The following is a 15,090-nucleotide window of genomic DNA, read 5'->3' as shown; positions in this document are numbered from 1 at the left end:
ATTTTATAATCCGTATTGTCTTTCTAACAAAAATTATGTTTTCGGCAAATCAAGACAGAATAAAACTCTTGATGTCATATGAAAGTTCATGACCCTGTTCGTAATCCGACAAAGTTTTAAAGCGCTTGGATCATTGGAATTTTGTTACAAGAACTAGAAGTTATGAATCAATGTAACTTTTCGGAGTCATAATTTCCAAGTCTTGTAACAAAAATTCTAATGATCTAAACACTTTGAAACTTTGTTGGATTATGAACTGGGTCATGAACTTTCATATAACATCAAGAGAGTCATTCTGTCTTGATTTGCCGAAAACATAATTTTTCTAGAAAGAACAATACGGATTATAAAATAATTCACACTTTCACAAATATCATACGCACATTTCCAGTCATACAGTAAAATAAACACAACAGACATGAAGCTGTGATAAAGAGCAATCAGAAAATATATCATAGTAGTTTGGGCTAGCTATCTTTATTAGTTTTTGAGAAGTAGTGATTTGAATCTAGGTTACTAAAATTGCCAGTGAACCTACATCTCCCCCTTAAGAAAATATATGTATTTTCTGGACCTGTGTTCCCCTTTAATATTAGGTCTCTATAGGCGTTGTATATTATGATAGGGTTTTTCACTGGCATAATTAAATGTGCAACAATTTTCCGGCTATAACCATCGGAAAACAGAACGTGGGTAACTCCAAAATACACCAACTTTTCATTTTGGTCGACGTGAAGTTTGTGTCCATGATACGGGGAAAAATAGGGTACTGGGTTTAACTGTCTCACTGTATCATTTTGTCGTTGGTTGTGGTAGGTTGGGTTGACACGCTTCAGACTCTCTTGAATTCTATATCTTCCTTCACGTATACCTCTTGCATGACTGAGACAATTCATTGTGATGTGTTGTCAATTAAATGTTGAATAACTTCATGTATCTTACTCAGTTACATCATTTGTGGCAATTAACTTCAGTCTTTACAATCTTTTTTCATGGATCAACAAAAAACATTTTTAACTATACTAATAGAATACAAACATGAATCCAACACACTTCATCGAACAATGATGATACAGTGAGGCAATCAATTGCCAGGTGTTGTGTCAATTAAACATTGAATAACCTTATTAAACGTTGTATCTTACTCAGTTAGATCACAAGGTGCCCAGGCTTTGTTAGTTGATGTCCATGTGTAAACAAAAATGTAAACAAATAACAAGTGAACAAACAAACAAACACAAACACACAGACGTTCACAAGGAAGCAATATATGACAACATGTTTGACACTGAAAACAACCAAAATATTACTGAGAACCCACATACTCAGCTGGGAGTAGTCATGGTCCCCCTCAATTAATTGTAGGAGGGAGGGGGGCATGACTATATACATGTATGTGGGTTCTCAGTAATATTTGTGTCAAAGTTTTCAGCGTCAAACATGTCATATATTGCTTCCTTGTTTACATGTGTTTGTTTGTTTACATATTTTTGTTTACATGTGGATATAAACAAACAAAGCCTCCTGTGGATACATGATGGCAATTGACTTCAGTCTTTACAATCATTTTTTCATGGATCAACAAAAAAACATGTTTTCACTCTAGTAATAGAATACAAATATAAACCCAACGTGTTATGTCAATTAAACATTGATTAACTTCATGCATCTTACTCTGTTACATGATGGCAATTTCAGTCTTAAGAAAATTTTTTGATGGATCGACAAAAAATTTTTTTTAACTATACTAAATACAAATATAAATGCAACACACTTCATCGAACAATGATGATACAGTGAGGCAATCAATTGCCATGTGTTGTGTCAATAAACATTGAATAACCTTATTAAATGTTGTATCTTATTCAGATCACAAGGTGCCCAGGCTTTGTTTGTTGATGTCCATGTGTAAACAAAAATGTAAACAAAAAACACGTGAATAAACAAACACACACACACGTAAACAAGGAAGCAATATATGACATGTTTGACACTGAAAACATCAACCAAAATATTACTGAGAACCCACATACTCAACTGGGAGTAGTCATTGTCCCCCTCCCTTCGTGGGGGGGGGGAGGGGTGGGCATGACTTCTCCCAGTTGATATGTAAGTTCTCAGTAAAATTTGCGTTGATGTTTTCAGTGTCAAACATGTCATACATTGCTTCCTTGTTACAGTTTTGTTTACACGTGGACATCAACAAAGAAAGCCTGAGCACCCTGTGGTTACATGATCAGGGTTTTCATTAGAAGCCGGTAGCCGGCTAAATTACCCGCCTACTCTTGTAATTTTTCCGGCTACTTTTACCAAAATATTATTGAATTTAAGGAGAAACGAAACGTAAATTGTACAGCTTAACTTGTGTTCCAGCTTTTGGAAGAGTTGCGTGCGATCTCGATCGTTATCTAACGAAAAGCTTGTCCGCCTACTTCTCTTACTTTTCCTTCTACTTCAATTCTTAATGAAAACCCTGATGATGGCAATTACCTTCAGTCTTTACAATCTTTTTTCATGGATCAACAAAAAAACATCTTTAACTATACAAATAGAATATAAATAATATAAATCCAACAGTCACTTCACTGAACAATGATGAAACAAAGATACACTGTAGTTCCAAGAGTCATTTTGAACCGAACTCTGAACTGAACTGAATTACAGGGCAGTCACCCATGCAAAAAAAATCAGTTCTGCTGGCTTCTTCTCGGTCCAGTATGATAAGTTACTTCTGGTAAGAAGTCATCATCATCGTCGTCGTCGGGGATCTCAGGTTGCTCATCACTGCTAAACTGATCCACACCAGCACTGGTTGGCCTTTGCTGAACAGCAACTGCAATCTCTCTGTCACTACTAGTGTTGTATTCACTTCCAAGCATTGCTTGCTCCAACCCTCTCAGATGTGGTGCGTTCTCAGGTATTGCACCACGGCAATTTGGACAAGCATGTAAGCGAATGCTACATACATAGCACCCTATTATTTTATTACACTTGAAACATGCATACAACGGAAATGAGGCTCTTTCAAGGCATACCATGCATGTTAATGGGTCTCGTGGTCTACTAAAGACTCCCTGGAGTCCTCTCTGCAAAAAAAAGTCAATGAAAATTAAGTTGACAATAATGCCTGTAAAATAACCATATCAATACCAACAAAACAGAATTAATACACACATTGACTGAGACAATAATTTAATACTCTGACCAATAAAATGACAGTATACTAGTAATTGATGTAACCCAATATGAATGCAATTTCCCACCAGTATTTGAGGTGTTGTTTACACCAACCCACACATACATCAACACAGACTCTTAAGTCTACTTGTACTAAAATATAGCACTGTTATCACTGCTCATAAACTGTTATGTATGTATGAGGTATCAAACTAAAAACAAGACATTCAAGGAAGTGATTCTATACATGTATTAGGAAAAGAGCAAAGTACAAAATAATATTTGTTTAAAAAGTAACCAAGTTTCAAGTATCCAAGGTACATGGATACACACACACAACAAATGAGAAATATATACTGGAATATGGCCATAAACAGTACAATATGACCTGAAGAAGGAAGTGAATTTATTGTGATTTATTGAAATACTCAGAAGTAAATCAAGATCAACAGACCAAAAGATGGTTATAAAATAGACGAAATAAATGAAAATGAGACAAAACCTTAATTTTGACAAAATGTGAACATTAAACCTTCAATCCGTTCTGATTCACAGAATAACCCAGCACAGTGTGTGTTATGGACTTTTGACCAAAGGCCATATTTTTATTTTTGGACCCAAATTCTGTACCTCTCATTCAATCATTTTCACTTGAACAATCTACCAACTAGACACTATAAGCACAGGGTGTTCTGCAGGCTTTGTTTTTGACGTCCATGTGTAAAGAAAAATATGTAAATAAACAAACGAACACATGTAAACAAGGAAGCAATATATGACAACATGTTTGACACTGAAAACATCAACCCACATATAAACTGGGAGCATACATTGCTTCCGTGTTTACATGTGTGTGTTTTTTTTTTGTTTTGTTTGTTTGTTTACACATGGACATCAACAAATGAAGCCTGGGCACCATGTGCTATAAGCGCCTCTCTGAATATCAATGCATTTATCCGTCGAGCAGTTTCGGATTTTAAGTTGTTTACCCACACAAATCCACACACACACAGACTCTTAGTGGTCCCATAACCACAGCTGTACTATATAGTATAGTACAATTGTGGTAAAAACATTAAATTTCTTAGATGTGAAATACAAGGGTCATGAAATTGACACTGTAGAATGTGATTTATATATCAATATATTTAATTTCTGCCTTTAATTTTCAAACCAATGATCCTGACATTAAAATGGTTTGCTCCAGATATAGTTACACGTAAATTGTCCTGGTGTGAATATTTACCTAACCATGATCATCCCCTGAAGTGCTATCTAAACTCTGACAAAAGCTCATTCAAACAGATGTGTCTGCCAGTCTGAGTGTTTACTGATGTAGACACAAGAATACACTGGTGACACCTGTATAAATCTTGCAATAAATGTAAACACTGATCGGGGGGGGGGGGGCACTCACAAAGAAAAGGTATATGTGTACCACAGTTTTGACACCCCCCCCCCCTTGAAGTGTGGCAACTTATTTAGTCATATGGTTATACATTTTCTGACTCCAAGACTTAACAAGCGACCTAGCGGCCGGAAGAGCTCTGCTGTAATCTGCTGCAGAAATGAACTGGCTAGCAGGAATATATATGCAGGTTGAGTTGAAAATCTAAATTTTTGCCACCTGACTGATATGTATTTCAAGCAACTTTTAGAAGTCTAGAGATCTTGACATGTTTTATATTGGAACAATTTCATTACTTATTACTAATAAAATCTGTACAAACCTGCACACAGGATTTGAAAGAAATCTGACAAGCAGTTTTAGAAAAAATGATTTTTGACCAAAACAGGAAAATTGCCCCCAAATACAAATAAGCAAATTCACCACAATTTGAACAAACTTGGCTAAGGTCATCTGTAGGATGACCAGTGTTCCAGAGAAGATGTTTTTTTAAAAAAATTGACCAAAATGGCAAAATTTTTCCCCAAAATATCCAATCGGTGAATCCTCCATATATCAGCACAGTTTGACTACATGTTACTTATATCATCCTTTAAGGAACCACACTAAATTTCAATGAAATCTGACAAGCAGTTCAGAAAAAGATTTTTGACCAAAAACTGGAAAAATTGCCCCAAAAATACAAATATGCAAATTTCACCAAAATTTGAACAAAACTTTGCTAAGGTCATCCCTAGGAACCTACACATAAAATTTCAAAGAAATTGGACCAGTGGTTTCAAAGAAGAAGATTTTTGGAAATAATTTTGACCCAAAATGGCAAAATTTGCCCCAAAAATCCAATCTTGCATATATAAGCACAATTTGACTATATGTTACTTATATCATCCCAAGGAACCTGCACAATAAATTTGAAAGAAATCTGACAAGTGGTTTCAGTGAAAATGATTTTTTACCAAAAAACGCGAAAAATTGCCCCAAAAATACAAATATGCAAATTTCACCACAATATGGACAAACTTGATAGAGGTCACCCCTAGGAACCTGCATACAAAATTTCAAAGCAATTGGACCAGTGGTTACAGAGAAGAAGATTTTTGAAATAATTTTGACCAAAAATGGCAAAATTTGCCTCAAAAATCCATTCCTGCATATATCAGCACAATTTGACTATATATTACTTATATCATCCCTAGGAACCTGCACACCAAATTTGAATAGAATCTGACAAGTGGTTTCAGTGAAAATGATTTTTGACCAAAATGCGAAAATTGCCCCAAAAATACAAATTTCATCACAAAATGGACAAAATTGGTAGGTCACCCAAAGGAACCTGCACACAAAATTTTAAAGCAAGTGGACCAGTGGTTTCAGAGAAGATGATTTTGAAAAAAATGTTGACAGACGACGGACGGACAGACGCCGGACGCCGACGGACAGTCCACCTATCTGATAAGCTCTGCGTCGCTGACAGCGGAGCTAAAAAAGTTTAAAAAAAAAATTTCTCCCAAAATCAATATCAGCCATTTCTTACCCCACATTTTACCTAAAAATGTATTTTTTGACCCCCCCAGTTTAGCTAAAAATGAAACTTTTGACCCCCTAATTTTGACACTTTTGTACTTTGAACACTCCGATCGGAGTGCCTCCCCCCCCCCCCCCCCCGACACATATAACCAAGAGTTGTTGTACCTCTCATTTATGTAACAGAATTGTTTACTTACCATCTCTCCAATATGCTGCTTGATTATCTTTAAATCACTTTCTACATTCTGCAGTTCTGATTTCCGTTTTGGAGCTTTCTCTTTATAGATGAATTTTTTATAGTCTTCATCTCTCACTGCAAAAAGCTTCCTTGGTGTTCTCCAAAAATCAGGTCCTATAAAGTACAATTTATTACAAAATCAATGATAATACAAATGGTAAATTGTGCTGGAAAATGTGCTTTATCCTTTTCCCTGTACCTGTAATTAGCTCCGCTGTCTGTAGACATGCAGACATTGGAGATATAGGGATTATGGCTGACCAGTGGATGTCTGCCTGTCATCTGTCCGTCGATCGATCAACTTTGTGTACTTTCTCCAAAACTACATGGCTGAATTTTTTTAAGGACTAAGGAGGTGCCTGGAGATGCCCAGATCTTATTTTGTTCAAGACAATTTGACCTGGTTGTGAATATGCAAATTTGGTCTAAAAATAGAATTTGTGATAATTTTTTTAATCAAAAACTACATGGGCAATTGTGCTGAATTTTGTTTGGAGGATGTCCCAGACTAAGGGATGTTCATAAAATGTGCCCGGGTTATCAATATGCAAATTACGTCATCCTTACAACAGGTCATTACACAACCATTCATTCCGCGTGCCAGTCTATTTCGACGCCGTAAAAGGGCGCGTAGTTTTACGACGATGTACACAACGTGCATTCAGTCACGAGGTTGGCCAGTAGTTTTGGTTCTAAATTGAAGTTGATATAAGTTCAAAAGTTATAAATGAACAAGAATTTTTCTTACTAATTTTACGCGGAAAAGTTTTTAATACTGAAGAGGTTGATATAATAATCGCCTGAGACACTCGTGAATTTCTGCCACAGTTCAATCTAAAAAGTGACATTTTAAATTGAAATTTTAGCTATTTTTAGACCCTAATGAAGAAGTATTCTTACATTTTCAAAAATGTAGATATAAACAGGATTTCAGTAGTTTGTATGTGACGTCAACATTTCTCATCATTTAGATTATGTTAAATTACTAAACACCCCTGATCTTTAACGGCCTACAGGCAAACGATTGTTTTTTAAGCTTACCTGAAGTCGCCGGACTTTCGCTGATCGGGGTCTGTGAACGATCCAATATAAGGATCGTGTCTTCCTCCCAGTTGTTGATTGATTTAACTTTCATGCAGAAATTTTCCAAACTGCATTCATTTTCGTCTAGGGTTAAAATAACCATGTTTTCGTCTCGATATCCAGCGCTGGTGTACGATATAACTGTTACGGCTTTGTTGATTACTTTCCGTCTCTGTTCTGGCTGCTGCTGGCTAACTCCCGGTGGACGAACGCCATTGGCCTTGGGACTTGGTAGCTCGTACCAAGTCCAAAATCGGCAGGGTTGGTAGAGGAATTTGCGGTACTTTCGAACAATGCAGAACCGCCGGTGGAACTTCGACGTGGGCTGCTTGTGAGTGTAACTGGGGATCTCTCGACCCCACGAACTTCATAAGTAGAGGAGTCACGACCATCTACTGTAAAATTTCCCTCGTCGTCCTGCCAAACGACTCGTTGTATTGGGCGTCGAACGTTGCCATCACTTTCATTGTCAGAGCTCTCTGCTGTATCCAACGTGACGAGGTACATGGTACTCGTGTCAAACATATTATTAGTCAACGTATTTATGCGGTAGGCAGAGATCGTCCCTGCCACGGACAAAACTTCGCCGTTGATCAGGAGCCTCATAGTCAGAGTGTTCACAATTTCGATGAACCCTATACCCGAAGTCACTGTGCACTACAGTAATTTCTGCGCCGTCGGGTAGCCTCAACCGTCCATAAGCTTAACTCGTGGGAAAATAATGTTGTCCACGAACAACAGACTTGGTTCAGGTTCGACTACTTCTTAGCCCCGCCTTAAAATGACTTTTGTCCAATCAGATTAGAGTTTTTAAAATTTGTCGTGGCAATGCTTCTTGTAAGCGCCTATCTCATGACCAATGATGAACCAAAGGAAAGATTCGTAAATTTAAAACACAGTCACAAAGTTATGCCGACACATAATGGATTTGAAAGCGGTAAGGCTTTGAGGCTACCCGACGGCGCGGCAAATACAGAATTTCGAACAGTGTTGCAAAATGATGACTTTTTAGACAAGCTTTGATGTTGTCTGCAATGAAATCTGGTGTTGCAAAAGAAACGACATCAGTTGCTCTGATATAACTGTCCAGCAAACCAATGAATCAGACTGATGGGCGGAAAAACGTGCAGATTCGTGCAATTTATTTATTTGCGATCGTTATGAGATCCCACCAGAAAAAAATATCCCTCCAAAAATGATCTAAATAGAATCTTTGCATAAATCATGGGACGGTGACGCAAGTTATAATTAATATCCCGCCAATAATGTTAATTTAACGCGTACAGTGAGCACCGCCTTCAGTTTGCACCTTCAGACTCTAGAGGGCAGACTAACTTATTGCTTATGCATTATGAACTTCGAAGAAGGCATAAACTCGGTAGGTCTCTGGTAGCTTTTGGAATATGGAGTATGCTAGTTTTTAAGAGGGTTGGACGCATTTCGTCATTCTGAAAGGGTCTATAGACATATGATAGTTAGATTGGACAATTTACTTATGGAAGATGTAAAAAGTAAGACATTTTACATGTCATTTCCCTTCTTTTTCATATCACACTCTAGAGAATGGGTCCGTTTTGCATATGAATTATTGGAAAGACTATAAAGCAAGAAGATATAAAGGATGTTGAAGTACTTTATATATGGAGTATAATTGTCTCACTTAGACTGGCCGCAATTTGTCACGGATTACTTATGAATCTTCATCAGAATTGAACACACATCATGATTGTACACGAGTATCAACCGTGAATGCACGTTGAGCTCGGCAGTTACACAAGCATGGTACGCTACATGCATAGCCCTACGAGTATGGCGACAGTGTCCGGCTTTGGCTACGCCGCCTACCGGAGGTGGGAGGCGGCGTAGCCAAGCCGGACACTCTCGTCATACTCGTAGGGCTAGCTACATGCACTGCCGCGATGCCGATCGTATGCATTCCAAGGCCTATCCCAGAATTTGTTTCACAAACAACCTCAAAGGAGAGCAAACATACTTCTATGGACAATGACGAACACGTTTCTTGGCGAAGCAAAATCAAAACAGTGCAGAAGTACATGAAGTAGGTCATGGCCTTGGACTCTGTGCACGAACCTGATTGGACACTTCAATACCTTTGACCCAAAGTTATTATTCATCAGCACTTCCATGCCATGAGGCTAGGTAGAGAACGTATGTACTCATTTCTGGCGATCGAGCAGCGAGGGAAACAATCAATTACCAAGGATAAAGCTAATTTGCTAAACGATATTTTATCTTGAATAGTGAGTTGAATGAGTAATAAAATATCATATTTTTAATGTTCAATACGAGGTTGAAACACGGAGGGACCGTGGTTGAAACCAGAGCTATCCAGCTGTAGCCAACCTGGACAAGCACATTTCACAGCGCCCTCAAACAGTCGATTGTTTTCACTTGTCATACGCGGCGTAACAGAAAAATTAAAACTTTCATAACTTCATTAATATCCAAGCCACGCCCACCAAAACCTTTTCAGTTCTAGCCATTTGAATTCTGAAGATGTCTACCAAATTTGACTGAAATACGTTCAGCCGTTTTTGAGAAAATGGACCAACAGACAGACAGACAGACAGACAGACAGACAGACAGACAGACAGACAGACAGACAGACAGACAGACAGACATCGCTGCGACATATGCTCACGTGTTCACACGTGAGCAACTAACAGTTGAAAACTCAGGCCATAAAAATAAAAAAGTTTGTTTCTCATCCAAGACATCTTGCAAAAATAATGCGGTGACGCGACTTTTTTAACTTTCCATTTTTTTTTATTCTTGAACCAACAAGAACGCGTAAACAACATTAAAACAACATAGGAATGCTCGCAGAGATAAATGCACAGCAGTGATGCTTTAGGTTTTTTTGTACAGCAACAGTTCTGTGGTTTGACTTGGCCGTCTCTTGTATGAAAATAAGCATAAAAGATAGTGTGTAGCACTATCGTCGCATAATTTTGTGTCCATTATTTTCATTTTTTTCCTCATGACATGCAGAAAAAAGGTCGATGCGGTTGGTCTGCATTTAACATGTCAAGCAATATAAGTAGTATCTCGCATCAAACAAAATTCATGAAAAATGGCCGACTTTGTCTCTTTAAAGTGTTTTGTAAAAGTGGAGAGAAAGAAATTATCATAACGTGTCCAAAGTAAAAACATCTTGAAGTATCATACCCTGAGAGGAGGAAACAGCGAGAAAGGAATAGCTTTAGTGCATCGTCGTTTTGAATCTGTCGACAATGTGTAGTGAACTACTAACAGTGGAAAACTAACAGCAGATTTACAAGTGAGGTTTTCAAGCTTGTTTTTCGTTTTCCATCCCCTAAGTGAGCTGTAAATTAGTTGAATAGTTTTGCAATGTAAACGAAAACTACCCTATGTCGCAGAAAATGAGCAATTTTGTCTTTAGGAGACTCAACTACCCCCTTCCCCCATCTCATATCAAGAAATGGTTTCATCTGACAAGAATTTTCAGTACTAATTCAATATTATCCGTACAAGTTGAAAAGTCCCAGCATGCATCATTGTGACCCATTCGGCAGTTGCCATTTTACTCCCGCTGTCTCGTCCCATGTTCTCGTATCCGCGAATCTGCGATAAAACTTGCGATTCAGTGGCACTGGCCTGATTGTCCTCTTCGCAATCTCTTCCTCTAGGCATCTGAGTAGCAGCGGGTCGTCCTCGCCATAAAACTTATTCGCGAAAAGGTGCGGTTGCGCCCTCAACCAGGGTAAGTCAAAGCTTCCAAAGATGCATATTGTGCGCACGAACTTTCTCGACCGGCACTGTCCGTTCAATCTCCCCGTCTCCCAGATCTTTGACCGGCTCATAGTGTAGCGACTTTCCAATTCGGTTGAGCCGGGGGCAAAAGGCAGCATGTGGAGAGACTGGTAGTAATGTTCGTCAGGACAGAACGTGTCGTTCAGCCAGTCGTAGAATGCCACGGCGGTTGGCTCATTATGTAGAAATTTCACGAAGTCCCTCGTCAACGCGACGTGAAGCTCCCCCTTGTAGATCATTACACGGCCCGGCAAAGTTTCTGTTTTTCTGTAGTTTGAAACTGTTACTCCCTTTTTCAACGAGACATAATATCGCCACATCTGACGATGCTTGTTCGGTTGGCTGCCGTCTTCCAGCCGGTAAGCCATGACGTCGTTGGTGAGGCGAAACTCTCGGAGAATCTCCACAACTTCCCGATTTGTCTTCAACGGGAACTCCTGACCTGTCAGATTTATATAATATTTCCAACTCCGGCTTCGCTTAAGAAGCTCTCGCTGACAAAGTCTCTCGGCCTCCAGTACGTATATGGACGCCCACACTACTGTTGCGGATAAAGCAGGAATGAAGACGTTGTCAAAACATTGTACGATCTGCCGAATCGACTGGCGGAATTCATCGGCAGAGGCTCCGTCGATGTGGATGCAGTAGAAATTCCATGGACGGTATATCGCTCTAAACAGCTGTTCGAACTGAAATGTTGACTTGTACACAGAAACAGCGAAGGCCAAGGGAAAACTTTGTTCCAATTCCGTCGGAGCGATTCTATCATAACCCCTACTAAGTCTGAATTCGGAGCAGTTGTGAGCAAGTTTTGAAAATTCGTCGTCTTTCGGTAACTGTGCCTTCAATTCGTTATTGATTTCAACGACCTTGTGGTAGGTAAGAGATCCACCAATCAGATCTCCACACACGGCAGTAACGTTAATATCTGTGCTTTGCGCTTGTCCCTGACTGTGAGTTGATGAGTCCGAGACTGCATGAACTGCATGCGACATCCGTCTGAGCAAATCATCGGGCATCGTCTGGTTGAATAGAACAAGTATCAGCAGCGTAAAGATGACCAGCCCTAATATCACCAGGAAGAAGTTTCGCCTGTGCCTCATCTTTGCTCTTTCCGACATTTTGATCAGATCGACGGGCGTGATCGATGCTATGTGTTCGAATCTGAAAATTGATGAAGAACAGGTGAAATCGAAACAAAACGATACAGAAAAACAGAAGCGTGCTTCCATAAGTCCTAGCATATGTTCTTGGCTTGAAATGAGACAGGTATCTACTAGAGTTAGAAAACTCTGTCAATCGTTAATTCTTCCTTATAAAGTCATTGAAAACTCAATTCCTGGCAAACTTTAATGTTTTCATTTGAAAGTGCGAAAAAATTTAGGATCCATGGGTTCATAATAAGTATAACCGCGCAACTGTAACTGTTCGGGCTCTGCCCAGAATGACGCATATTCGTGAGCTCTCAGTTGCTGTGTGGTGCTGGCCGGAGAAAATTGGAGTGCTCCATCATATACAAGTTACGCTTCCCCTATGTCCAAATGGTACAACATCCCCCTACTCAGGTTTGAAACACGCTTTACTGGGGGCAACAAACTCGTGTTGTTAATCAACAGGTAGTTTTCAAGATATACTCGATACTTGCTCAACATTACTTAGTATGGACTGATACTAGTCTTGACCTATTTTCAACAATGCACCGTACACATCGTGCATTGGACGAAAACGGGACAAGCTTAACACTGGGTAGGGTGTCTCAACATCACGAAATAGAACACGAAATTATGGCTGGTACACACGCTAACTGCAGACATGTCGATGGTATTTGCGTAAAATAAGATGCAATATAACACGAAATTGGTTTCTCTGAATTATGTGAAGCTGGCGTTCACAGTGTCATATTTGCATAATAAATAGACGTGTTTTACCGTGTTATGGTTTAAGGGCACATGTAGGTTTGTTATTTGTTTGTTGTGTTTGTTCTGTCGAAATGAACATATTTATCATGTGTTAACCCAGGATGCATTGTGTTTATTGCAGATCATAAGTTATGTTACTGCAGTCGATTTGTATTGTTTAAATACCACTTTTTCAGTCACAGTTGACAGTTCTTCTATAAAAGCAGGATACACGGAAAACGATATGACGATGAAATTGCACTCAGTTAAAATCAACTTCTGTGCAAGAAGGCATATCAAACACCATCATTTATAGAATAACCACTTCGGATTGTTGTAAAAATGAATCTCAAATCCGTCTTGAAGACGAATTCGCAGAATTTGATCATGCCAAAGGGCAGGTTGGTAAAATAAATCACTCCTTGGGATTCTGCCGGTCCACCTGATAGTGACTAAAAGCTCCATCATCTAAGCTTTGAGAATGTGAGTTGATAATGATAGAAGGCAAAATATTCAAAAGTGGTTAACAATCTGTGACGTGTCTCGAAAAATTCTCAAAATCCTTGCAAGTTTCTCGAGAAGAAAACGTGATTCTTTGGCGTAAACCACAACTTCGAGGTGTTAATGGACATTTTGACAAGCCCTGGCACAGTGACCTATGATCATTACACTTCCTAATTTCAAAATGTTATCACATGTTTCCCGTGGACAACAAATGATTAACAGCTATATCGCGGATCTGAATTTTATCATGGATCTGCCCGTGTATTTAATACTTCAACGATTTGTTGAAGTATAACACGATAACCTCGCCTGTGAACTTTGACCCTTGGAGATGAAACAATGAAGAAATCACTGTATCCGGCGTTGACAACGGTAATACAAGCCAACGCGCGGTTCTTTTTCAATTCTACCTGAAATCAAATTTAACCCAACTTATGAGTCGCACCCTTTCCTGTAATTCAGTAGCAGACAAACAAAACTTTAACAATTACTACTCACCTCACCGTCAATATTGCCCTTCTGTCACGTGTTTGCTGTAACCGACTGATACCAGCCTACGCCGCATTATCTCACCTCCCTCCGTTTCGCCAGGCCATTCCGTTCAATGCATGTATTTTTACAGCTACGAACGTCAATAGCCGACATAACCGAACAGGAAAAATCTCAGAGCGGACAAAAATGTCCACCTCTTTCACGCAATGACAACGGAAGAATAATCCCCACGACCTAATCTTTTTTTCCAACAGTACTATCGACCCCGCAAGATTACTTCCTTTGTTCTGAGTGTAAAAATTAACCCAAACACCCACCATGCATAGATAGAAAATATTCGCATTCCGATTAAGCGCCAGGCCTTTCCTCTTTAAAGTTCTTTAATGCTCCCGCGGTTGCAAATTAACGGTCATATAGACAAAAAATACAGCAATTTTGCTTCATCGTGCAGAAAGTCGCATCATACATAAGTTTTCATGATGAGTTGGGTAATATTTTTCCCGTTAATCTGTTTCATATATTGCTGCCAATGTAGAAATATAGACCCGTGATGAAGGTTTTTTCAATTTCGTCATTATCTTTTGATAACGGTCAAGTTATGATGATGATCTCTGAAAATGATCTCTGAAAACAGTCATCAGAAAGCTTCAAAATCATTCATAAAACTTACTAAAAAAACATACCACTGAAAGTTCATAAAAATGTTTAAGAAAGTGTGCAGAAGGGAACAAGATAGCCTTTCAAACCAATAAAATCTCAAGGGCCCTAGGACCCTCTATCGAGAGGAGGGGGTGCAAATCCCCCTCTCGAGCTCCCCTCCCGTCGATGACCTTTGGTCACACGCGGCATCAACCTTGGGTCGCTGCAACACCAGCCAGTTGTCATTTCTTTTTAACTCGTCGATGAAAAAAATTAATGAAAGTCCTGTGATTGGGGAGTTGATGCAGAGAGCAAACACTGAAAAAATA

The 15,090-nt window shown here is 39.0% G+C and overlaps 2 protein-coding genes across 2 annotated transcripts; both read right to left on the bottom strand.

The window, feature by feature from the left end:
- Positions 1–2,184: 2,184 nt before the first annotated feature.
- Positions 2,185–7,790, bottom strand: LOC139131502 (uncharacterized). The gene is made up of 3 exons (XM_070697585.1): positions 7,392–7,790; positions 6,310–6,464; positions 2,185–3,086 (listed from the first exon to the last, which is right to left on the bottom strand). The coding sequence occupies exons 1-3, from the start codon at positions 7,534–7,536 to the stop codon at positions 2,688–2,690; spliced, it is 699 nt and encodes a 232-aa protein (XP_070553686.1). The 5' UTR covers positions 7,537–7,790; the 3' UTR covers positions 2,185–2,687.
- A 2,322-nt stretch (positions 7,791–10,112) lies between these two features.
- On the bottom strand, positions 10,113–14,335 carry LOC139131501 (N-acetyllactosaminide beta-1,6-N-acetylglucosaminyl-transferase-like). Its single transcript, XM_070697584.1, has 2 exons — positions 14,129–14,335; positions 10,113–12,392 (listed from the first exon to the last, which is right to left on the bottom strand). Exon 2 carries the CDS (start codon positions 12,347–12,349, stop codon positions 10,970–10,972), a length of 1,380 nt encoding a protein of 459 aa, XP_070553685.1. The 5' UTR covers positions 12,350–12,392; positions 14,129–14,335; the 3' UTR covers positions 10,113–10,969.
- Between the last annotated feature and the right edge of the window lie 755 nt (positions 14,336–15,090).

The sequence above is a fragment of the Ptychodera flava genome, chromosome 4 (genome assembly GCF_041260155.1).
Source record: "Ptychodera flava strain L36383 chromosome 4, AS_Pfla_20210202, whole genome shotgun sequence".
NCBI classification, from domain to species: Eukaryota; Metazoa; Hemichordata; class Enteropneusta; family Ptychoderidae; genus Ptychodera; species Ptychodera flava.
The sequence above is the reverse complement of the archived record's forward strand: the minus strand, read 5'-3'. Positions and strand labels throughout refer to the sequence as shown.